This window comes from Hipposideros armiger, unplaced genomic scaffold, assembly GCF_001890085.2.
Source record: "Hipposideros armiger isolate ML-2016 unplaced genomic scaffold, ASM189008v1 scaffold_584, whole genome shotgun sequence".
Taxonomy (NCBI): domain Eukaryota; kingdom Metazoa; phylum Chordata; class Mammalia; order Chiroptera; family Hipposideridae; genus Hipposideros; species Hipposideros armiger.
This window is the reverse complement of record NW_017731934.1, coordinates 298,655-322,869: the sequence shown is the minus strand read 5'-3', so window position 1 is coordinate 322,869 and position 24,215 is coordinate 298,655. Positions and strand designations below refer to the sequence as shown.

General features: G+C 40.9%; 1 protein-coding gene across 4 annotated transcripts in view; it reads left to right on the top strand.

Annotated features, from left to right (window-relative positions):
- Positions 1 to 24,215, top strand: part of FNDC3B (fibronectin type III domain containing 3B) — a 329,942-nt gene that overhangs the window by 264,991 nt on the left and 40,736 nt on the right. For 3 of the 4 annotated variants that reach the window (XM_019624326.1, XM_019624327.1, XM_019624328.1), the window contains 11 exons: positions 2,808 to 2,932; positions 4,164 to 4,338; positions 6,185 to 6,271; positions 7,424 to 7,562; positions 9,432 to 9,503; positions 11,483 to 11,601; positions 13,378 to 13,483; positions 14,410 to 14,582; positions 16,776 to 16,889; positions 17,219 to 17,368; positions 22,386 to 22,666. In XM_019624326.1, coding sequence (XP_019479871.1) covers positions 2,808 to 2,932; positions 4,164 to 4,338; positions 6,185 to 6,271; positions 7,424 to 7,562; positions 9,432 to 9,503; positions 11,483 to 11,601; positions 13,378 to 13,483; positions 14,410 to 14,582; positions 16,776 to 16,889; positions 17,219 to 17,368; positions 22,386 to 22,666 — 1,541 coding nt within the window. The remainder of the gene's footprint in view (positions 1 to 2,807; positions 2,933 to 4,163; positions 4,339 to 6,184; positions 6,272 to 7,423; positions 7,563 to 9,431; positions 9,504 to 11,482; positions 11,602 to 13,377; positions 13,484 to 14,409; positions 14,583 to 16,775; positions 16,890 to 17,218; positions 17,369 to 22,385; positions 22,667 to 24,215) is intronic. The other variant, XM_019624329.1, reaches the window with a different exon arrangement.

Genomic DNA, 24,215 nt, shown 5'->3' with positions numbered 1-24,215 from the left:
GCCACAGTACCTATAAAAGACCGCCATGATTTGCCATCTGTAAAACTTCACTGACAGTAACGGCCTGGACATATTTAATTTCGTATAAGCAATGATGAAACATTCATATTATCATGCCTGTCGGTTTGTCGGAATCTTTCAATCTTCTAAAGCATTGTCCTTTTTTGTTTTTTGGTAATCCTATACATTTCTGTCAAAGAACTGGATGTTTTATTTATAAATGCTGTTTGCAACCTGGCTCCCTCTTGCTTGATGAGAGATTCTGCCTATCACCTGTACCTTTGAACATGCCCTTGTTCTGATGACAGAACCTGGCAGCCTGTCGTAGGAAGACCAGGGTGATGTGTGAGCCAGGTAGCTGGAGTGCCCGGCATCCTCCATCCTTATTTGCTTACTTCTCAGCTGTAGATCACTTTGCCCTGCAGTGACTTTTATAAATGTTATTTTTTTTCTTCCCAGATGGCCCTTTTATGTTACACTCCGTGTCATACATGGATATTTCCTTTTACTCAAAAACTTCTCTCATGTCTGAAATATTTTAACCTCCTTCCCTTTGTTTTGGCTTTATTCTCAGTGACTTCTAAAAAGTCACCAATAAACCTTATTTCTTTCACTCTGTGAACTATTTGTACCCTTCTGACTCTACAGATATTGTTTCTGAAACTTGATTTTAAGGTTCCTGCAACTTTGGGTCTTGCTTTGTGTTAAGGACCATGCATAAAGTAGTGCATCTTGGAAGGTATTAAGATGGAAAATTGGGCACGCTTTGTCTAAATAAGTGGGAGTTCATTTAGCAATTGTTACCGATACGGAAGTAGAAATTAAAAATAAAAATGTTAGCAACATAAAATGTCTTAAAGGTTACAGAATGCCTTTCCCCCCAATTCTTTAGTGAACCCTGTTGCTATGGCCCTTTAAAAGGAAAGTCTCGTTCTCATCCTTGATGCCTCCTCACTCACTCTTTTTTTCTCATTTAAATCACAGACAGTCTGGTTTTCACCATATTAAAGCAAATCAACCTAGTAAGGAACAGACTGACTTTTATTTACTGGCTGTAGTTCTAAGCACCAGAAATGGGCAAAGGAGACCAAACAAAGAAATAGGAAAAATGAGGCATTGAAGGGGAGCCAGCGTCGGGTTTGGAAGGGATAAGGCTTCCGTGGCGGCAGGATGTGCTTTTCTTGCTCTGTTTACTCTGAGCTCAGAAATAGAGGAGGAAGAAGGTAGATCACGCCACAGCCTGAAATGGATACAAAACATACTGGGGCGTGCAGAGCGTGTAATCAGACACTGGATGTAATTATGCAAATGTATGTATACACGGCTTTCCTATGAATAAATTGTCTGCAGCACCCTTAATACTCAAGGTTAAAGTAAGCAGAAGGCACCGTGACTTCGCTCCAGTAGCAGCTGAGAAATGTTAGCCTTACTGTTTGCACCTGAATTACCCTGAGCCCTTGGTAAAATGAGCTTTGAATCTTAAAGAACTTCTGCTCCCTTCCTGCAAAGGGCACCCCATTGCTGGGGAGGGGAGGGTGGGGAAGGGTTAGGGTGAGGATGAATGTGGCATGATTGTGTTTCATCTCTTCACCCTAGTGATGCTTCAGGCTAGTTGTATATATATTTTAGTCTTAATTAAACTTCACCTGGCATGTCTTTTAGTGGTAAGCGTTTGGAGGCCCACTTAAAGGAAGGAGATGTTTAAATTTGCTGAGGAGAAAAAAAAATGCTTTCTTCTTTCTTTATAAAATAAATCGAGAACTTCAAACATACTTCTGAGGGCCCTGGGCACAGCCATCTGATTAGAATGCTGGGATACATTCAGTGTTAGCATGTGGTTTTCTTTGCATGAAAATAGATAAAATGCTGTGGATTGTGGGTATGAAATATTCGTTCTAGCAAACTGCAGATGAGAGTATTTCATGCCTCTGAGCATGGCACAGCACAGTTTTTTCTCACTCGTAGGTCTATTAAGAGAACTTACTGGAGTGTTTTCTTTTTACTTCAAGGAATTTGAAGCATCGTATAAGGCTAGGAAGGCATTAACAATTTACTTCCAGTCTCATAAGACACTTAAGAGTAGCTGTAATACATGTAAATGAATTCAACCGATGTTCCAAGTGCTTATCAGACATTGATCGCCACTCTGCAAGCATTGTTGGGACCCCAGACTACCCATAGCGCTGTTATGAGGAAAGCAGGTGTGGGCAAGATGACTCAAGCGCATGTGACCAATATTTAGGGATCAGTGAACAAACAGCGCACGATGGCTGGAATGTTAATGTGTGGGGATTGGTGGCTGCTGCAAGGCGGGAGAGGAGAGACCTAAGACTAGGGGAGGCCTTTCTGTGGGACGCTCAGCCGCATGGCCTGGCCCTCAGGTGCTTGGCAGCTACTGGAAAAGGCTGTGCATTTCCAGAGCTAGCCATCCCTCCGCGGCTGCAGACTTATTCTCAGTTGGTCAGATTGGGCGGTTTGACCAGCCCAAGTGAGGAAGATCGTAGAAATAGTGCATTGCCTTGTGCCCGAGAGGAACTTCTTTATGTTATTAACCAAAGCCCCTTTAGAAACACCACAGGGTCAGGGCATTCCTTGTCTCCATTACAGAATATTCTGTAGGTCCTTTACGTTACAGATGACGTGTCATTGTAGTGCACTCGGAAGTGCAACATGAACACTTCCCCAGACTCTTTCCTACTCTTGGTTTTGTTCATCCACACTGGGAAATTAAACAATGACTCAAAATGCCCTTCATTTTCTTATAGGTATTAAAAAAAATTATATGCATTGTTTCACTTTTCTTTTAGGGAAAAAGAAACAGTGGTTTCAGACAGTGCTTCTTTGGGAGCCAGAAGCATTGCAAGCTGACAAAGCTGTGTCCAGCAGTGGGGTACACGTTCAGGCTGGCTGCCCGGAACGACATCGGCACCAGGTATGTATGGACTTGCCTTGTCCTCATGTGTGTGGTGATTCGGAATTTTCCTCTCACGTTGCTGGAAGGCAGGAGGACGCCCACTACCTCCACACTGAACCAATTGGAGATTTTCCAAGGGCATCTTACTCAGAGGGCCGGGTGCCCCTTCTGAGGCGATACATGGCGCTGTGTGGCCTCTTTGCAGCCTGCAAGCTGTAGTACAGAGGCCCCACGAGGGGTCTCTGAGAACCAAGATGAAGGTGACAGACAGTGCACACTTTTGAAAGGAACCCCTCTTGGAGCTTTATTTTTTCAGATCCTGTGCCTTTTTCTTGCATCACTTTAGCAAACTGCTCATTCCGTTGCCTTTTTCAATTATATGTATTTCCTGACACAAAGAAAGGGGTGCTGGGCCAGCCGTTGTTGTCAAGCGGAAGGCAGATATTCACAGGATTGGAAGAAATCTGGGCCGTCTAGGACACCGCGGCTTGGAGGCCGCAGGAGAAAGGCAGGATCAGGCGCACAGTAAGCGTCAGTGGATTGAAGATGCTTTGAAAAGACCGTATTTCAGTTGTACTTCCTGGGTAACCCTTGATTAAGGGGAAAATTTTATTCTTTCATCGCTGCTTGTTGAAATCTTAAAGATTCAGCACATCATTGGTCCCCAACTGTTTCTTCCATCCTAAAAAACTTCTTAACGTCGAAAGGTTTTATAGCCCTCCCTCCTCACCCATGATAGCCATTTTATTTTTAGAGTCCACTGGTGCAAAAAGTCATGATGTTAAAGGCTCCTATGGTTCAAGGATTTGTAAATGATTGGAAGCTCCCCCAAACTTTTGAAGATTCGCACTGTACATATTCGTAAAACATTTACTTCATCAACAGACATCATTTGTGCTTACATTTACTTGAAGGCTGTTAGTAGCTGTGGCTCATAGCTTGGTAAACATTGCACTATGTTTTGCTTTATGCTGGGTGCTTTGGGGATAAAATAAATTCTTAAATATATTCTCCTATAATGTGGTATGTTTTTTTTTTTAGTAGCAGACTAAAGGGGGGCACCGGCAAATCAAAGGTTGTGGTAGAGAACATCACACAAAGCCTTCCTCTGCCTGCTGAACCTGTCAGGCCCCAGGCTTGCCAACCCAAGCAAGCTGGGCCGTAGGCAGGGTGATTCTTCCTCTTTTAAAATGCTGAGGCTACTCACGTGCTCCTACACATATACCTCACGGAGTTTATTTCTCCACAGCGGTTATAGCCAAGAGGTGGTATACTACACATCAGGCAACATCCCTCAAATGCCCTCTGCCCCAAGACTCGTGCGCGCTGGGGTCACGTGGGTCACGTTGCAGTGGAATAAACCAGAAGGCTGTTTGCCCGAGGAAGTGGTCACCTACACCTTGGAAATCCAGGAGGATGAAAATGTAAGTTTTTCTGATGTTATACTCTTGGTGTGTGTTCTGTATACATCAGTGTTGTCGTAACTACAGGACACCCAATAAACAGATTCGCTACATAAATTCAAAACTCTTAATTTGAATCACTCCCACCACCAGCAACAACCTGTCCTTCCCAGTCCTCCCACCTCAGTAAGTGTCCTACCAAACCTTTCGTTTGGGGACCCAGAAACCCTTGGAGTCGTCCTTGACCCCCTATGTATAATCAGTCAGCAAATCCTTTTAAATCTTCCTGCAGAAATTATTCAGAAGTCTCGCTATTTCTCAGCATCTCCATAGCTACCACTCTTTTACAAGCCACCATCATCTTGCCCCTGAATTATTGTGGTGGCATCTGAAATGTTTTCCTTGCCGTCACCCTTATTGCACTAGTGTCTGTTCTCCACATGAAGCCTGAGTGGTCCCGTTAGATGAAACATGATCGTGTCTGTGCCCTGCTCACCCTTCCCACCTCGGTGCCTTCCCCTCTCGTCCACATAGAAACGTGAGCTCTTACAATGCCTCTAAGGCCCTACAGTATTAGAGTCTTCACTGCCTCTGTTCCTGCCCCCGGTGTCTCCGCAACACACCAGGCATCTCCTGGCCTCAGGGCCTTTGCACTTCCTAAGCCTTGCAGCTGGAGGGCCCTTTCAGATGTCTTTAACTCAGTTCCCTCATTTCCTTCAGGTCTTCTCACGTGGGTCACCTCTTTGGAGCGCCTCTCCCTGACCCCACTAAAACAGCCCTGTCTAATTGAACTTTCCTTGATAATGGAAATGTTCTATAGCTTGTGCTGCCCAATATGGTAGCACCCAAACACACGACTGTTGAGCACTTGAAATATGGCTGTGGGGCCCAATGAACTGAATTTTTAATTGTATGTAACGTAAAAAGCCTCATGTTGGCTGCCTTATTTAACCTGCACAGCTACAGAAAGCAGCACTTTCCTAGGTCCACCATTCTATCCTTTTACCTAGCTTAATTTTTTTTGTCACATGGCACTTAACACGATATGACATGCTGCATATTTACACATGTTTTGTTTTATTTTTAAATCAGTTTCTCCAACTGGCATGTAAATTTCTTTGGGCAAAACTTTGTTCTTAGGCAGAGCTGAACCCTTAGAGTGTAGAAAAGAGAGCCTGATTCATAGCGGGTGCTCAGTAATATTGGATGATGGATGGATGGATGGATGGATGAGAATACTATTGAATGAATTCTGTACATTCAGCTTTTAGTGGACATTTATCCCCTTCCACTTAGAGGATCATGCCTTCCCTATCCAAGCTGCCCTTCCTTCCTTGGCCAGAAGAGGTCACTGTTGGTCAGACATCTCAGCCACAGTTTATTGCATAGCACATTGCAGCTTGACAGTGAAGACCTTTATACAAGAGGCTTTTTTCATGACAATATTATATAAAATTTTGTATTAGTACATACTGCTTTGTCACATAGTACTACTTGGCGGTTAAGTTCTTTGTTTAAATGCTTACTGAGTAATCAGGGAAAGTTTACTCTTGAGAAAAGCATATGGGGGCATCTATTCCAAAGCAAATTTACAGTCAGAGAGCATTGTTCGCATTTATATTAGTATTAGCCTCACAATACGGTTGAACAGACCCAGGAGAAGTGACAGTGTGATACAGTTAAATTTTTACTGAACGCTAGCATGCTACACACAGCACCACAGGCTTCTGACACTATGTTCTGCAGTAGCTGCCAGGCCCCTGGCCAGGTGGTGATGGAAAGAGGCAATATAAAAATCCTACATACAAAGGTGTGTAATGCCCAGACTTTATGGTACTGATATTTTTTTCTGGCTTTGCCTTTTCAGGATAACCTTTTCCACCCAAAATACACTGGAGAGGATTTAACCTGTACTGTGAAAAATCTCAAAAGAAGCACACAGTATAAATTCAGGGTGAGTCAGCCATTTGGGCACCAGAGCTGCTTTCAAAAGAAGCTGTTTTATGTTTCACCCATTTGCTGTTTCAGATCGACTCTCTAGGTTAAAAAATTTGTTTTAAGTTTAGTGCATTTACATCTTTAAAGTAACATAAAGTGTACACCATTCTTTAATTTTAAAATCCACGTTTGAGAAAGAAAACTGTCATAATGTGCTGTAATAAATTGTATTACAGCCTGGCCAGATGGCCTCGCCTGGGAAGACCCAAACCAAAACGCCCAGTGCACCTGCCCCTCACCTGCATGTCACACCTGTCTCTGTGGTGGTTCTCCTTTTAATCAGATTGCTCTTTTACTCTCCATTTTCCTTTGCTCTTCTACCCATTCCCACCACCCTCCACCCCGACCCCGGCCATTTTTCTTTTTCTTTGGTTACCTCTCCCTCCCCACTTAGGCTTTGCTTTGGTCATCGACAACCGCCATGAATGTCACTGTGGGGCTTTATGTTGTAGCCAAAAGCAGTGCTTTGTAACCTAAGAGAGAAAGGACAGTATGCTGTAGCACTGCTTCCGACCCTGCGTGCAGCATGTGTTTTCCAATGGGACCATGTGCATTTGGGGAGACAAAGATCCACCCTCCCTTCGCTGCTTGTCATGTAGTCATCACTCAGTGAACAGCTGTCAAATTATCAAGTGGAGCTGATGACTTGTTGAGGAAAAGGATAGTTTTCAGTATTTTTTAAAAACCCTTGTTGTTTGACCCTGGCTATGAGAACACAGCTGTACTGCTAGCATTTCTCCACAAGGTGGCATTGCTTTCCTCTTAAATGAATGAGATTATTCTTAACCTGCTTTCTCCCCTTTCCATGTTTTTCCTTCCACAAAATAGTAAGAACTAGGGTGATGATATACTGGTTTTGTTTTATGTCTTCTTGAAAGGGTAAAAGTGTCCTTAGCTAAAACCCACCTTATTTTATTATTAATAGCCAACTATACAGAAAATAAATACTTCATAAAGAAACTCATCAATCAGTAGTTTGAGATAGAGAAAGTGTGTATGTGTGTCTGTGTGAGTTTATGGATGCCTTGATCTTGCCGTGTTAAAAAGTCACTATTGATTTAATACCTAATATCTATAACATGTTAATGTTTTCTTGGTTGTGTTATAGCTGACTGCTTCTAATATGGAAGGGAAAAGTTGTCCGAGTGAAGTTTTGGTGTGTACAACAAGTCCGGACAGGCCTGGACCTCCCACAAGACCCCTCATTAAAGGACCAGTTACGTCTCATGGCTTTAGTGTCAAATGGGGTATGTTTCGCTACCGTTGCTTCTTTTTTTGACATATATTTTAAATGTATTAAATTCAGTAATGACAAACCAAAATAAAAAATAAAAGGGCAGCATTATGTGCGGGAGTTTTATACATTTGGAATATACATATGAGAAATATCCAGAGAACTCTACGTATAGATAACATGGACCATTTTAAGACCATCTCATTTTATGACTTTCCTGTGTTCCATGTTTTTCCTCCTATATTTTTTAATGTGTTATTGATTTGAAGGTAGTAGTCTCTGAATGTATATTTCATTCTTCAATAGCTTGCCTTTAAGGAAAGTAGTCATATTTAATGCAAGAAAATTGATTTATAAAGTTAATAGTGAAAATAAATTTCAAAATTTAGGTATGTCATCCTAAGTAAATTTTGGCATACAGAATGTTTAAGTTAACATGAATTAGAAACACTTTAGTTTTTGTTACTGTTTGTATGTGACCAGAAGCCTTGAACTTGAGAAATGTTTCATACTGAAGTTCAGCATATGGTGTTTGGTGGTATCTGGTTAAAGGATGTTGTGTCTCACTCTGCTGCATGTGTTATTTCAGTGAAGTGAATGCTATTAGAATGTTGATAAACATCAGAGATTATATGTAAAACTGTTATGTATATAATTGTCACTAATGTATAATAATATAAGCTACCCAAAAAGCAAAAATAAAAGTAGAAATTTCAAATAAGATTTTACATGGCAGGCAAGAAATGTAAAGGGAATTGAAAACACTGTTAAATCATTATTGGAGACACCAACCTCTGAGACATATAACTGTTTCACGTTACCTAATTTTGAGACAGAATTATTAGGCTCTGTATTTCCCTGGAAGGTGGATATGATTAAGAAAAACTATGAAAATCTAGATGTGCTTTTTGCCAGACTGTAAAACTTTTTTCTCCGAAAATCCTAGAAAGTTCTATTAACACTGAATATTTACTTTCGTTAGCCATATGCTATCATATTTAACGTTATAATTATTATTTTAAATAACTTACTGAAGTATACATACATTAATGGAAATACCAGGTGGAAGGAGAAGGGAAGTAAATTTCCTAAATCTGTATCAGTCATTTGAGAGTATATGTAAAATACAGAGGCGGCTGACTGATAACAGAGGTAAATTCTGCAAAGTCTTGCAAAATTACAAGTCAAGATATTTTTCTGCTCAGAACTCCTGCAGGCACAGTTACCAGTGACTAAATCCGCAGCGTGCCACAGCTCTGGTCATCAGCTGGAACCTCCTCCTCAGACTTCCTCCTCAGTGCATGTTCTCATTGATGCACAACTCCAGTTTTACATCTTTCACTTGGGATATCAAGTTTGCTTAGTAGCAAACGGTGATGGAACAGATTTATGACATTCTGATGTTTTATTTATTTTGTCGACACATTTTGCATTTCTCTTTCCTTCATTCTCCATCTCTCAAAAGAATCTGGTCATTGATGATATAAGTAAAGTTTCTAAAGGAATATATAAATATTTCATCTTACATTAAAAAAAATCACTAAATATTAAAGAGCAGGTTTCAGGATTCTCAAAGTAAATTTATTAATATAACCCTTAGAAAAAATCAATTCATATTTTGAGTTTTTCCTCATGTTTCACTAAATAAATGCTACCTCTGACATTTTTAGCTCTAAGAACTCTGAATAATTTCTTGGTGTTTTTGTTTGTTTCTTTTGTTTTTTTCAAGAAAGGAGTTGGGTGAAATACTATATTATTGTGCCTTTTGGTTAAACCCAGAACGCAGATAGTGTAGTATTATATGATTTCATATGTTCCAGTGATATTTACCAATAAAAATCAACCCTTTTCGTAATTAATGTGACATTTGCCTATTTTCTAGATCCTCCAAAGGACAATGGTGGTTCAGAAATACTCAAATACTTGCTGGAGATTACTGATGGAAATTCTGAAGGTAAAGTTTTTGGAAATTGTTCAAATCCAGTAGCAAGCCCCATTTTCTAATATGATAAACATCTGTATCATAATAGTGGGCAATCGTTAAGTCTAATGATAGAGCTGTCACAATTAACAAACCTTCATCACATAGTGACAGTTTTTCTCTTTTCAAATACAGCATCAGGGAGCAGAGTGTGCTTGAAATGCGCATTTTTATCATGTTTTTAAATTTTCTGTTATTTCTTTAAACCAGAGGTCCTAATTAAGAGAATAATTAATTTAAGTTTTTCTTCTCCTCTTGGCACACTTTCTCTGGAAATTCTTGTAAGCAGAGAGAATGTCCAAAGCAATCAGCAGAAAGGATAAGGTGGAGGTAGCAACCGTTTGGTAATCTGCAAATTCCCATGTACATCATGACAAACTAAATGTATTCCTGTGGGCTAGTGACAAGTGTCACACCTTTATGACAGGTTTAGAAAATGTCTTTCCATCTTTGTTGTGACTTCTGAGTCAGATTATTTATTCATTATTTGCCATACTGTGGATTAAAGTAGGACAAATTTTGGATATCAAATTTCTTAAAGAATGCCTTTTCAAAAATTATTAGATCTTTATAATAAAATTCATTATGCTTTAATAAAAAAAAGTATAGTCATCAGAATTTTTAAAATGATTTATCTCACCATTCTAATCCTTGTAATCATTAACTTAATAAAAAAACAATACATACATATGGCAAAAAAGAAAGAGTTAACAGTAACTTGTACCAACTAGCAGTGGTGTGTGGCTTGCCTTTTATTCTGTACCACAATAGCCACCTGAGGTACTTTGTTTCTCATGTCAGTCAGGTCTTTTTTTAAGCTAAAGACGTGAAAATTCTTTGAGAGGGTCACAGCTGTTTTTAACATAAAATATAGGTTTTCGCTGCATTAGAAAACCTACCCTGGAGAAAAGGCATGTTTGTGGAGTGGCTCATATTGAAAACCTAAGTATATTTTGAATTTTCATGGCTTTCTAATCAGTAATGTCAGGATAACTGTCTATAATAATCTCCTTTCTCCCATGGCCCTAAGACGTGTAACTTAATTGTAAGTCTAACCTAATAAGCAGGTGAGGGAATTTGTGGAAGTTACTTGAGTAAAATATTATGGAATAGGGTAAAAATATTTTCCCTAAAACAATTTCACGGAGTAAAAGGCTTTTGTAAAACAGTCAACTGGAAACGTAGCATTAGTGAGAGCAAACCAGGAGGAAGAAACATCCTAGCAGCCCAGATTTGTGAGGCAACCAGTGGATTGAAGCAGCGTTTTCCCCGGTGGTATCAGTTTCATCCGGCACCCAGACCCCCTCCAGTGGCCCAGCGTACTTTCTTTAATCCCAAGAAGTGGTCAGATAACTGGGTCACACACTGTTTCATCTTTAATTTGTTACACTCCCAGGCACTTTTCTCTTTTTAAGTAGGGCTCCATGAAGACAGCAGTCCTTGACCCGAAGGAATCGGGTAATGAGAGGGTTTTGCCCACTGCAACCTCCTGGCAGGTAGTAGCAGGAAGAACCTCTTCAACAGTGCCCGAGCCTGACCAGAAACCTCATGGCTCGGCAGCCTTGCCCATGCCCGGCTGGCCCCGGAGGCCTCCGCATACTAGAACCATTTCACCATTGCCCGACTCGGTCCTCTGTCTCACGTCACCATTCCCCCGTGCCAATTACAGATTTTGTGTGGTTTCCAGCATCCCAGCCTCATCGTCAGAAAGTGTAATAATGGTGATATGAAGTAGTCTAGCCAGTAGTACTAAGTATTAAAAATGACTCCATGTTATTTTAATATTGAACTTTGTAAAGGAAATGGAAAGAGAGCCCTTTGGCTATTAAAAAAAAAAAGATGCTGGTTTTCATGGAAACCACTTAAAGCTTTTTTTAATCAGTTGATGGTTGATACTATTGCGTTTTTACAAAAGGCATAAGCTCATATGCAAGTCTGTCTTGTTTTAACAGCTAGTCAGTGGGAAGTGGCATACAGTGGATCTGCTACAGAATACATATTCACCCACTTGAAACCAGGCACTTTGTACAAACTCCGAGCATGCTGCATCAGTACTGGTGGACACAGTCAGGTTGGTTTTATTTTGGTATAAAAGTAAACATCTTTGGTCAAATCCAGACAACCTATCTATAACATGAGAGTAAAATTGCTGTTTAAAAATATATCACGATAATGCAACCTGCCATGGTATACACCAGGAAATGAAAACTAGAATTTTTTTGAATTGCGCTTTAGAGGACACCAAAGGTAGAGATAGGCCCAGAATTATTCTCAACTGAATTGAGATACATTCAGGCACATTTGTCACTTCGTTATTTCTTAGAAGACTTTGGTGGGATCACACATGACATTTGAAAAGGAGTGTTGTCTGGAATCTGTATTAGCTAAATAAGAGGAAGTAACTGTTACTGCAGTGCTAGAAAAGCATAGCATTTAGAATAAAAAAGATACGACTTCCTACACAGCGCTGCTGTCACCACATCTGGCAACTTTTGAGACACACCTTCCTCAAGTTACTTTACTGCCATCTGCTGGACAGTTATAAAAACCGTATGAATTTTTGTTGACTGAGCTGAATGGCACCTCCTGCAGTTGTGCACCGCCGAACTTGCACATCTGTGAGCAGCAGCCGATTTCTTGTTTTCTATTTATATGACCTTAGACCAGCCAGTTAAGAGCCTTGGTTTCAACCACAGTTTTCTCAGAGGCTCAAAATAAGCTCGTAAATACACAAGAAGTGCTCTTGAAGTGAGATAGTGTTGTCTAAATGACTTTAACTTACATTCAGACAGTGAGTGAGGGCCAAGGTGGTAAAAAGGCATTTTCATTGCGTAGATGTTTAACATTATGGTTTGAAACCATAATATTGAGCGAGAGAGGTTGAGAGAGATGGAGGCTCGTCATCCTGTGCTGGGTTGAGTTTTCAGGCAAATACCTGCCATTTGGGTGCCTAATTTCGCCAGTCAGGTCGCTTCCAGCATTAACTTGTGTTTATCCCATGCCCCTCCCTTAAAGATGGTGATACTGTGGTGTTTAGACTGCCCATACGGATACACTCTGTGGGAAGGAGGTCCAGTTGACCATCCTTATGCAGGCAAGAGCTCTCCGGAGCACCTCTCAGGGTGGGGTGTGTTCATACCAAAGCCACGGAGTACCAGCGGCACCTCCTGTGTGTGAGGCGCAGCTCAGGGTGACACAGAGGCCACACTGATGCCACTCAGCACCGAGCACACCTCCGCATCCCCTCTCCTCGGGAAGCATGAGTTTGGTGGCGCTGCATAGCTCTGCCTTGTTTTCTCCTGACTCAAGGGTTCAACTTCCAAGCCACCAGCTTTATACAACCAGTTCCTGCAAAAAGAAGGCTGTTTATTTTAGCATTAATTGAGCCTGCTGGTTAATGTCAGACTCAGTTGATTAATATTGACTTTATTTGCTTTTTCACTGTGTATGTGGATGGTTGGCCATTTATGATACCATTTAAAATTTTCATCCAGCTGTTGTTTTGTGTCCTCTTCTGTCTTCATGAAGGGTCTCTTTCATTTTGGCGGAAAGGAAAGTAGCTGTGTGCTTGGGATACACAACACTCATGTCACAAACCCGACTTCAGAAATAATCACTTTTACCAGCACCGCATGCAGTATGTGTGCGTGCACGTGCGCGCATACACACACACACACACACACACACACACACACACATACACACACACACACCCCTCACTGCATAATAAATCATGTGTGCACATGCAATGTGTAACCCCCCCTTTGGTTGGAATTAGTCTGGTTTGTAGAGGTCTAATGAATTCATGGTAACTAAGAGATGGTTCTCTCTGGTGTTTCTCCTGCAGTGTTCTGAGAGTCTCCCTGTTCGCACACTAAGCATTGCACCAGGTCAGTGTCGGCCACCGAGGGTTTTGGGTAGACCAAAGCACAAAGAAGTCCACTTAGAGTGGGGTGAGTGAACAAATCTTCCCATCGACATGGACTACTGGAGATTGAGTTTAAGACATAATGCTTTGTAATGAAGTTGGAAGTCTTCCTTCTGAAAACTTTTTTTTTTTCTGTTGAAAATGTCCGTATTCTTTTTTAATGTATGTTGGCTTGGGTTTGTGTTCTTGCCGTCGCTGGCGCTCACTCTCCTGTTCCTGATGGTGCCACACGTTCTGCTCAGCCCGTCCCCTCTGGAGGGCACTTTTCTAGAAAATGTGTTAGAGCAGCCAGGCTTTTTTCAGGAAATTTTCAACTTGATTCGTAAAAGAAAAGTTGTGCTCAGTTTAGACCGAGAAAATTAAACCGAGTAAATGGTTCATGAGGTAACATGTCGCTCCTCCTCATCCTGGCTGCTTTGTCCTGTGTGGGTCCTGGTGCTTTGCAGTATTGAGCAAGCTGTATTAGCATTTCTTGTGTCAGCAGTTCACAGCATGTAAAATTGCAAATATAAACCTGCAGAACTCTATCAGACTATTTTTTACCACCACTGTGTCTAAAATATAATAAAATACTGGGCCAACTTTGGGTCATTTATCTTGATTTAACCTGACCTTTGGTTTCAAGTTAAAGAGATTTCTCTGTTTTTTCCCTTCCCTTGCCTTATTGTAAAGAGATTTGCCTGGTGGTTCTATTGTTTTTAAATGATTAATATAATTAAATGGACTTAAATGGACTTGCTTTGGAAAGTATAGGTACCCTCATTCAGAAACTTCTTTTGTATCGCTCTTCTTTTTTTGGGTGGGTGGGGGGTGGGTGGGTTCTTTTATAAGAAAGATACAGAGGAGGGGCCACTTACATGATGTTTTGCAAACCTTGTGGAAAATCAGATGTGATTTTGTGTCCACTGGAAATGCACACATGATGTGCTGACAAACACCCTCCACTCCTAGATGTCCCTGCCTCAGAAAGTGGCTGTGAGGTCTCGGAGTACAGCGTGGAGATGACAGAACCCGAGGACGTAGCCTCAGAGGTGTACCATGGGCCAGAGCTACAGTGCACCGTGGGCAGCCTGCTTCCCGGAACCGTGTACCGTTTCAGAGTGAGGGCCCTGAACGACGGAGGGGTGAGTGTAAGGTTCTCACACTCCCATTCCCACCCTCCTGAAAATCCTCAGCAGCCTCTAGCCAACCTGGGCAGCCATTAAAGAATGTATATAAAATCTTCTTTCTGAGTTGACATATTGTGATTTTATGTTCCCAGCATTGGAAATTTTGTTTCTTTTGCCCTCATATGATTCTGTTACAGTAGAGCTCAAGGTTAATAAGAACATCACCTTTTGGATGAGTTTTGGTAGTTTTCAAAATATTAATAATTTCCTATTCACTCATTGACTCTTTTACCAGTTATAGGTGATTAGGACTTCAATAATACTCTTTTATCGTATTGTCTAAATTACTCAGTAATGCCTTAGATCAGTTTTTAAAACGCAAATGGGGTAATGGCTAGTGAGGTTCAAAACAAAATATTTTTGTTTCATTTCAAGTGAAGTCTAGAGCTCTCTGGCCCTTCCTTCTGCTGCTCCATTTGGAGTTCTCATGGTGGGTTATCAGAGTGAAAGTGTGCGTCTGTATGATATCCACAGAGGTGTTAGTTGTTGCTGCCGTTATTGTTGTTTTAAATTTCAGAGTGCTGTGGATTTGGGGAAGATTCGTAATGAGAACAAGGTGACCCAGAAACTGTAGGGCTTTTTGGTGTGTAAAGATGGGCAGAAACATGAAAGCAGGCAGAAGGGTATTGATAAAGCAGACTGCCGCTCAAGTCCCCCCAAAGTGCTAGTGCTTTGTGCAGATAAATTCCATGCAAATAAATAATATGTAATTAATTGATGAAAAAATTTAAACTAAGAAAGCCCAACTAACAATGACACAAAGTTGACGGTGACCTTTTTCTAAATCTTGGTAGACTTGTTGAAGTCTTTCAGAAGTGAAATGTGTTTTTAGTCCGTTTCATGTTAGCCACCACTGACGGAAGACATTGGGTCTGAAGGAGGATCTGCAACTTTTAGCAGGAGCTGGCTTTCTTCTCATTGCCTGTTAGGAAGGAATTTCAGACACACAACACAACTATCTAAATTACCCAAAATCAACAACGTGAAACTAAACAGTAAAAATGTATTGATGTGAAGATAAAGAGGCCTATGCCTCCGAACTTATAATTTTATAAATAAAAAGAGGATGGATGATGACAGCCGTAGGTGTTGCAGAAACTTGATCTTTTGTTTTTGCCCTTTCCCCCATCAGCTTTTCAGAAGATCTCTGCCATAACAGTGATGCAGCTGTCCTGATTTGAGTTTTACTTTCTCTCACCTTTAACTTATTGACGATGTAAAGACCTGTCTTTAGCCTTGGTTTATTCCTGTTATGTTGGAAGTTAACCATATATTTGACTTTTAGTCATCTTCTGAGGTCTGTGTCAGAGAGCTTCACTCCCACCCCAGCCTCCCATCCCTACCCAGTATATTTGCAAGTTGTGTTGGAAAAATGTGAGAGGTTTTTTGTTTTTTGTTTTAATATTTTTTCCCTATTTTGAAAAACATAGTCATGTACTTCATTAGCCTGGAATTTATTTTGTTCTCTTGGCCCCAACTCTTTGAAGTATCACATATTCCACTATTAAAATGGGTGATTATGGTTCTCTCGAACTGTTTTCGGTCTCCAGTGTCTGTTGGCCCTGAGTGGTGTGGTTACAGATGGTAATATAAAGAAAACAGGAGTGCAATAGAAACCTCCAGAAAGTTGAGATGGTGGGGCATGCTGAGAAAACATTACCAGGAGCATACGTTCTCAAAATGTCAAATTGCAATAACTGGAAGAAATACTCGGAATTTGATAACCAACAATTTTGAGTAGATTATTATGTATGAAAAATGGAACCGCAGTGTACATCTGACTTTATGTTCTTTGATGTCCTACACAAAATGTTAAAACAGGATGCCTGTTATGTGAAGAAGCAGCATATTTTTGTTTCTGATGTCACAGTACAGGAAAAATGTTTTGGTGAACCAACTCTCTAATCCATGTGAATAAAAAGAATGTGCATATATAGTAGACTTTGACCACTCAGGGAAATTATGCAGGGAAAAAACCTTACACACATTCATTTGAAAGTGAAAATGCCACTAGGTAATATTTTTCAATAAGTTGTATTGATGATGGTGTTAGCCTCGCCCTTATTTGGTTATAAGCTTGTATATGTATGATCACATATACTTGTGTGTGCACACATACATGCAAGGATGTGGGTTCTTCTCTTTCAGTACGGCCCCTACTCTGATGTCTCAGAAATTACCACTGCTGCAGGACCTCCTGGACCATGCAAAGCACCTTGCATTTCTTTTACACCTGATGGATGTGTCCTAGTGAGCTGGGAGGTAAGTCAGGCACATGTTCTGCATCAATTTTTGGTTCTTCTATTTTATCTGCAACTTGGTGCAAGTCAGGAGAAACCTGCAAAGCCAGAATTCACAGATAGGTGATTTTTACACTTGGCACTTGCTTATATCATCCAGAGTTGTGGAAATTTTTACCAGTGGTCAAAATTATCTCTTTCATGTGGGGTTTTTCTGGTTCCGTTCCTTTTTTGTACATATTTGAAATATCCTGGGGCACGATGTTCTCTTTTCCAGTTTGGTGAGTTGAACACAAACATCATAGTATTTTCTTCTCAATGAAATTAACTACCCGAATGTGTGCTTTCCAGAGTCCTGAAAGCTCCGGTGCAGACATCTCAGAATACAGGTTGGAATGGGGAGAAGATGAAGAGTCCTTAGAACTCATTTATCATGGGACCGACACGGGCTTTGAAATAAGGGCCCTGTTGCCTGCTGCCCAGTATTGCTGTAGACTCCAGGTAGGTTGGCATCACTCAGACTCACTTATAAACACTGGTGTCCCATGGAAGACTCTTTGGGAAACTCAAAGGCTTGTGATGGACACCACCAAGAGAGATGATGTGGGAAAAAAAGTCCTTTTAAGTAAAAATAAATTGAATTGCGGTGACATTTTACAGTTATTTCTGCTTCTCGAGGAGGGCCTGAAATATAAGAACAAAATCAGATTCTTTTCTGCTTTTCACCACCCTTGCATCTTGCTCGTTTATCAAGTCACTGAATAAGTGACTTGAGTGCAAGGCAAAGGTGTCATACAACTCCTTAGGGAAGACTCCTTCCCTGTCTGCATTCCCCTGAGATGCACATTTCAGTGGGACAGCCACCTAGCACCTGGCGAAAGGCAGAACGTTTATGTGCCAGCTGTTCAGTGGAGCCAGGAAGAAAAACATTAGAGGAATTTGGACTAGTCTGCATTAGATTACAGGACCCACCTCCTACTTCTGCTGACCATTAACAAGGCTGGTTATCTGCAAGCTTCCACCTGGGCGCCCAAATAGAATAACATCAAGAATAACACCTAACCCAACCCCCGAGAGTGACAACAGTTATGGGTTTACTTTTACTTTATTGGCTTGGGTAAATGATTTTTTCTCATTTTTATTGTCCTGAGAAACAGGGTTCTTTGTCCATTTCTTTCCTTTTATTCAGTAACGTTTCTTGAGCGTTACTTGTGCCAGAATCAAAGGATGACTGGGATGATCAAGAGGAGAGATACAGAGATTAGTCATATGTGGCTCTTGACCTTGAAGAAGAATTCTGTCATCACACACATTAGATTTAAATAAACAAAGAAGCAAAGATGCCAGGTTTAGGTTTCCACCTGATTTGAGTCAGATCAAATTGCTTCTTCTGAGTCCATGGACATCAGTGTCTCTGGTCTCTTCGGAGAAAACATTCCCTTCATAAGTTAATTTTCCAGATCAATGGAAGCTTTTCTGTTAAATTCTGAAGCCTACTTGATCATAACCATTCCTGAATAAGTTCTCTTATTATACACCTTCCTTCTCGAATGGAACACCTGGGACATAATTAACCCTTTGTCAGTGAGTCAGGGTCACAGCACGCTGTCCGATCTTCATAACAGTGATGCTGAGTCATTGGGACAAGGTTAAATTATATGCCACTCCTGTTTTTGGAACAAGGCAGGATATAAATAAAGAAGTGTCTGCCACCACAGGAAAGAACTTTTGCTTTTCAAGTTTTGGTCTCTCCTTAAAATGTTCTTGCTCCTTTTCTTCCAGGGGATATGTTGTCACTTAGCATTGCCCCTCCCCAAGCTGGATTTTAAGAGCTGCATTGATAACAATAGAGCCTGCATAGTGATCACGCCCCTGTTTTGACAGGTAGAAGTAGAAAATATTTTCAAATGTCTACAATTTTTTGTCTTAAAAAGAGTCAGACCCTGTGAAGGGGATAGTACTTTTAAAGCCACCATTGCTATTCTAAAGAAGTATCGCTGAGAAAAGTCTCCTCAGCCTCTATTGATTTCTTGGTGCCTATGAGCCAAGTATGAATTCTTTTCATTTAACATTACTACAAAGTCAGGTTAAACCCAAATATTCTTTTGAATATTGGTGCCTTAAAAATTAAATCACAATAATACCTATACTGTGTTTTATAAAAATTGGGTCAAACATTGCTTGTTCTGCTCAGGGATTTTTGAATTTTTATAGTCTTCCTTAGGAATATTTTAATTAACAAGTGCCAAAGTAATTCTGTTCACATGAGGCATATTGAATATTATAGGCATACTTTTATTTAGCAAAAGATGCTTTGAAATTCTTTCCTTTGAAAATCAAGAAAGCATTTCCCATGGAATAAAGTTAATAAAAGAAAGTGGGATCCTAGAATAGAAAAACAACATTATTGGAGAAACTGGTAAGATTTTATTCAGGTCTCTATGTAATTAATTAATACAGTTGTACTAATATTACCTCCCTAGTTTTGATCATCATTGTTTAGTTTTGTAAGGCAATATTTGGGAAAGCAAGGTAAGAGATACATGGAAATTTCTCTGAACTATTTTTGCAACTTGGATAAATCTTAAAATTAGTTCAAAATTTTAAAAGTTTTGTTTTTTGTTTTCTTTAGGTAGGGAAAATGCTATTTTGTTCTTCCTTTTCTCTATGGGAAGGAGAGAAGTGAAGCACTGACTAAAGCTCCAACTCTAAAAGCTGTTCTTTTTCTTCTATTTTATGTTGATAGAAAGCCTTAATATGAACATCGAGCTCCACTATGTTTTATTTTTCTGCTCTGTGATAAATTTGTATCCAGAAATAAAATCTCTAAATATATGCTGTTAAAATGAATTGTAGCATTAAATTTTTACCACACAGAAAGTTGAAGTATTATCATGAAATAGGACTAGATATGACAGAATGTTACAGTAGTGTTTCAAAAGTGATTTGATAGCAAATGAATGCTTTTAGCTTGTTTCTTTGAAATTAAGAGTGATACACATACATTGCAAGTTTTGTTTTGAACCTTTGATTTAAGAGTTCAGACTACTTTTTTCTAAGTTTTTTTTTTTTTTAATTTGTCCTCATAAGCTGTCCTATGAAGTAAATGAGAGCTAAATTTTAGAGTGCTTTCACTTTGGTAAAATTCACAAATGTTTTTCCTTTTATAAGGAAAAAAATATATTTTTTTAAATTTTTTTTTCAAAGATTTTATTGGGGAATTGGGGGCGGGGAACAGAGTTGGGGGATTGGGAAAGGGGACCAGCCAAGTTGTTGTTCTTCAATCTTTGTTGTGGAGGGCGCCAGTCACCATCTGGCTTCCCGTTGGCAGATTGTGGCCTCTAAGCTCAAGGTACTGTGTTCAATCTTAGTTGCAGGTGGGCGTAGCCACCATCCCATGCAGGAGTCAAACCAGCAGCCTTGTTGTTAAGAGCGCACGCTGTATTCACTGAGCCATCCAGGTGGTAGCTCAGCTCAAGGTGTCGAGTTCAGTCTTAGTTGCAGCTGGGCGTAGCCCACCATCGAACAGGCAATCTTGTTGTTACACCAGCTGAGCCATCCTACCACCTGTTGGCAGCTCAGCAACAGCTTAGTTCGGGCACAGCATCACTAGCCCATGTGGGAATCAAACCGGTGGCCCTTGTGCTCAGAGTTCACACTCTTAAGCCAACTCTTAATCAACTGAGCCACTTGGCTGGCCCCAGGAAAAACTATTTTTAATCACATTTATTGAGTACGTACTCTGTATCAGGTATTATTCTAGAGTTTCTAGGGATACATCTGTGAACCAAACAGATATGGGACTTACCCCTTGTGGGACTTACATTTTAACCAGGGCAGTAATTAAATATATACTGCGTTGGTGATAAATGCTATGGCGACAAATAAAGCAAAGAAGGGAAACAGGAAATGAGGAGGGTTCTAGGGGTCTGGGGGTGGGTGACTGCAAGTTTAGATCTGGTGTTCAGAGAGGGCTCATTTAAAGGCAGCACTTGAAAGAAGGCCTGTAGGAGATGATCGAGTGAGCTGTGCAGAAGTCTGAGGAAAAGATTTATGATCAGAAGGGGCAGCGAGTGTAAAGGCCCTGAGGTGGGAGCACACTTGGTGTCCCTGTGGGATGTCAAAGAAACCAGTGTGGCTAGAGCAGAGTAGGGGGTGGGAGGAGATGAGTGGGTTATGAAGTCAGAATGATGATGGCTTTTTTGGGAGGGTGGTGGTGGTGAGCAGATCAGACGGGTCTTGTAGGCTGTTGTGAGGACTTCAGAGTTTATTCTGAATATGGTTTTGGAGGCCATTGAAGGGATTTGAGTAGGATCATTCTCAACCACTCTTGCTGTGAACAGAGACAATGGGGCGAGGGTTGACACAGACACGAGTTAGGAGGTCATGACAGTGACAGATGAGAGAGAGTGTAATTCGACTGGGATGGTACAGGATGGGCTCATGGCCTGGCTCAGGGTATGAGGGGAAGATGTCCAGTGGTGACTCAGATATATGACTTGAACAGCCTGAAGGATAGAGACAACTACAGGAGGTGCAGTGAGGTTTTTGGTGAAGAGAGACGGGGTGGAGATGAGGAGTTGTGTGGACACTTGAGTTTGAGATGCTTATTTGACTTTCAAGTGGAGATAGCCAAAAGGCAGTTGGATACATTAGGCTGACATTCAAGGCAGAGGCCCAAGCTACACAAACAAATTTGGAAGTAGGATATAAATGTTGTTTACCCCCTGAGACAAGATGAGGTTTTCAGGAGTTTTAGCAGAGGTAGAAAAGATGTCCAAGCCCTGGGTGCACTCTGGCATTGAGAGATATGGGTGATGAGTAGCAACAAGCAAAGGTGATTGAGAAACAGCAGCAGGTAAGTGAAACAAGAGATGCCTCCTTCAGACCAAGTGAATGAGCTTTTGAAAGAACAATGAGTGATGGAGGTGTCAGCTATGGCTCTCAGGTGAAGTCAGACAGGACTGAGAATTGATTTCAGATATGAGTTAATCATTCACGTGGGAGACAGTAGAGATCCTTTCTAAAAAAGAAAAGATTCCTATTGTTTGTCCAGGGCAGCGCTACATTTAAAAGTCAGATTACTGAGTTCCAGCTTTGCCTCCGTATCTGGGGCGCGAGTTAGTTACTCTGACTTGGAGTTCCCACCTCTGTGAGAGGCAGATTTTACTGCCATTTACTGTCTGCCTCAGAAGGTCATTGGGAAGATCGCATGAGACAGTATGTAACCTGCATTGGGCATGCACATATAAATAGGGTTAGTGTACAGTTATTTCTCATAAAAGGTGATGACGGCAATGTTATTATCTTTGGCTTTATTAACAGTCAAGAAGTGATTGGCATTTTTTGGAAAGTGGACATTAGGTCAAAGTGAACATTTTTTTACAATTTATTTCTATATATACCTGTTTCTATAGTAAATTGTATGTTACTTTGGATTCACTTAACAGCACCAAATGTGGAGGTATTAGAATATACAGTGGGGTCACATGGCCTTTGTCTTGCTGTTGTCTTTTAGGCCGTCAATCAAGCTGGAGCAGGACCGTACAGTGACCTTGTGCTTTGCCAGACGCCAGCATCTGCCCCTGACCCCGTCTCCACTCTTTGTGTCCTGGAGGAGGAGACCCTCAGTGCCCACCCTGGTTCACCTTCTGTGTGCCTTGTATTGAACTGGGAAGAGCCGTGCAATAATGGATCTCAAATCCTGGCTTACAATATTGATCTTGGAGACACTAGCATCACCGTGGGCAATACCACCACCCACGTTCTGAATGATCTCCTTCCAGAAACCACCTACCGGTGAGTGAAGGGAAAAAGCAATAAAGCTGCATGGACACATCAGCCCTGGGTCTGCAGACCCTTTCAGTTCTAGAGGCCACATGAGTGAATTCTAGCCATTCTTAATTAATATATTTAAGAGTACTAAATGCAAGTATAGCGTTAAGACTTGTATTGCTTTATACTTTATGAGTCAGTTTCAAATTGATGCAATTTCACCTGCCACTTTAAATCAGTTGCTCCCTCTTGGTAACCAACCACTTTCCTTTGTGTTTTTACTGTGATTCATCCTTCTGTGTACAGCTTTTGTCCTGTGTACAGCCTTTGTCCTCGCCTACCTCTGCAATTCTTCTGACTCCCCAAAACAAGCACAGTGTTGCAAAGAATTTGTGATGAGGCTTTTCCTCAGGATTTCACAAGGGGCCGGACAAGAAGTTCCCTCACACACCGCCCAGCAAAACTCCATTAGCACCTGCGTTCTTTTCCCAGTGTCCCTATCGGGAGCCAGCCACCTCACTTCCTCTTCTCACACATCTTTTCCTTCACCATGGCCTCAAATTTCAAATCATTTAGCTCTGTGTCCCTGTGTTGCCATAATTCACTCAAAGTAAAAAGTTTACGATCAACATTTGAGGAGTACAGGAATCACCTGTGGTTGGTTATTCAGGTGGCCCTATCTGGACATCTCCCCTCCCCTCAAGGAGGTGAAGGAGAGCATAGATTCACATTCAGGTCATCAGCTGTATCTTTAGGCAAGTTACTGGGCTTCTCAGTGTCTCAGTTTCCTGTTCCATAAATGAGGAGAACAGGATTACTTACCTCAGAAGATTGTTGTAAACAGTAAATAAATTAACATGAAATGCTTACCTAGAGCCCAGCAGTATCTATCAAGTGGACGGTAAACATACATTGTAATTTTTGTCACCATCAAGAGAACCATCCAACAAAATGAGTTCTTCCTGGTTGGGGGGCGGGGCGGGCAGAGGACAGAGTGCAGGGCATGCAGAGAAACTTGCAGCTGGAAAAAGGTGTCTTCACTTATTTTTTTTCTGCAGTTTTTTCTAGTTGAGTGGTCGGGTACAATACCATTTTTATCCCCAGAAGCTGATGAAAGAATCAGCTAATCAGTTATAAGAGACAAAAGTTCATCCTGCCATATCATATTATCTCTACTGTTTTCTTCGCTCTTCCCCAGTCTTTTGTGAATAATTTATATAAGTATAATTCATTTTGCTTTTCAGAACAGTGACGGTGTTTTTGTTTGTTCTACTCTTTTATTCTTTTAAGAAATCTCTTTGGGGCACAGTTCTGTACACTGCATGCAGGTTTATAAAACAGCAACAAACATCTTTTTTTCCCTCAGAGCACTCTCCGGATTGAGGGACACTTTACTAGGAATCGAAGATGATAGGTTATTGTGACATCACGTGCTGAAAATAACACTGTTTACACAGTCCTGTTGACATTTCAGAGAAGACTCAGGGTTCAGAATGGGAAGGATGGTTCAAAGTGGGATTTGAAATAGAAACGGGATAAAGAGGGACATAACTTACATAGATGAGGAGGCCGA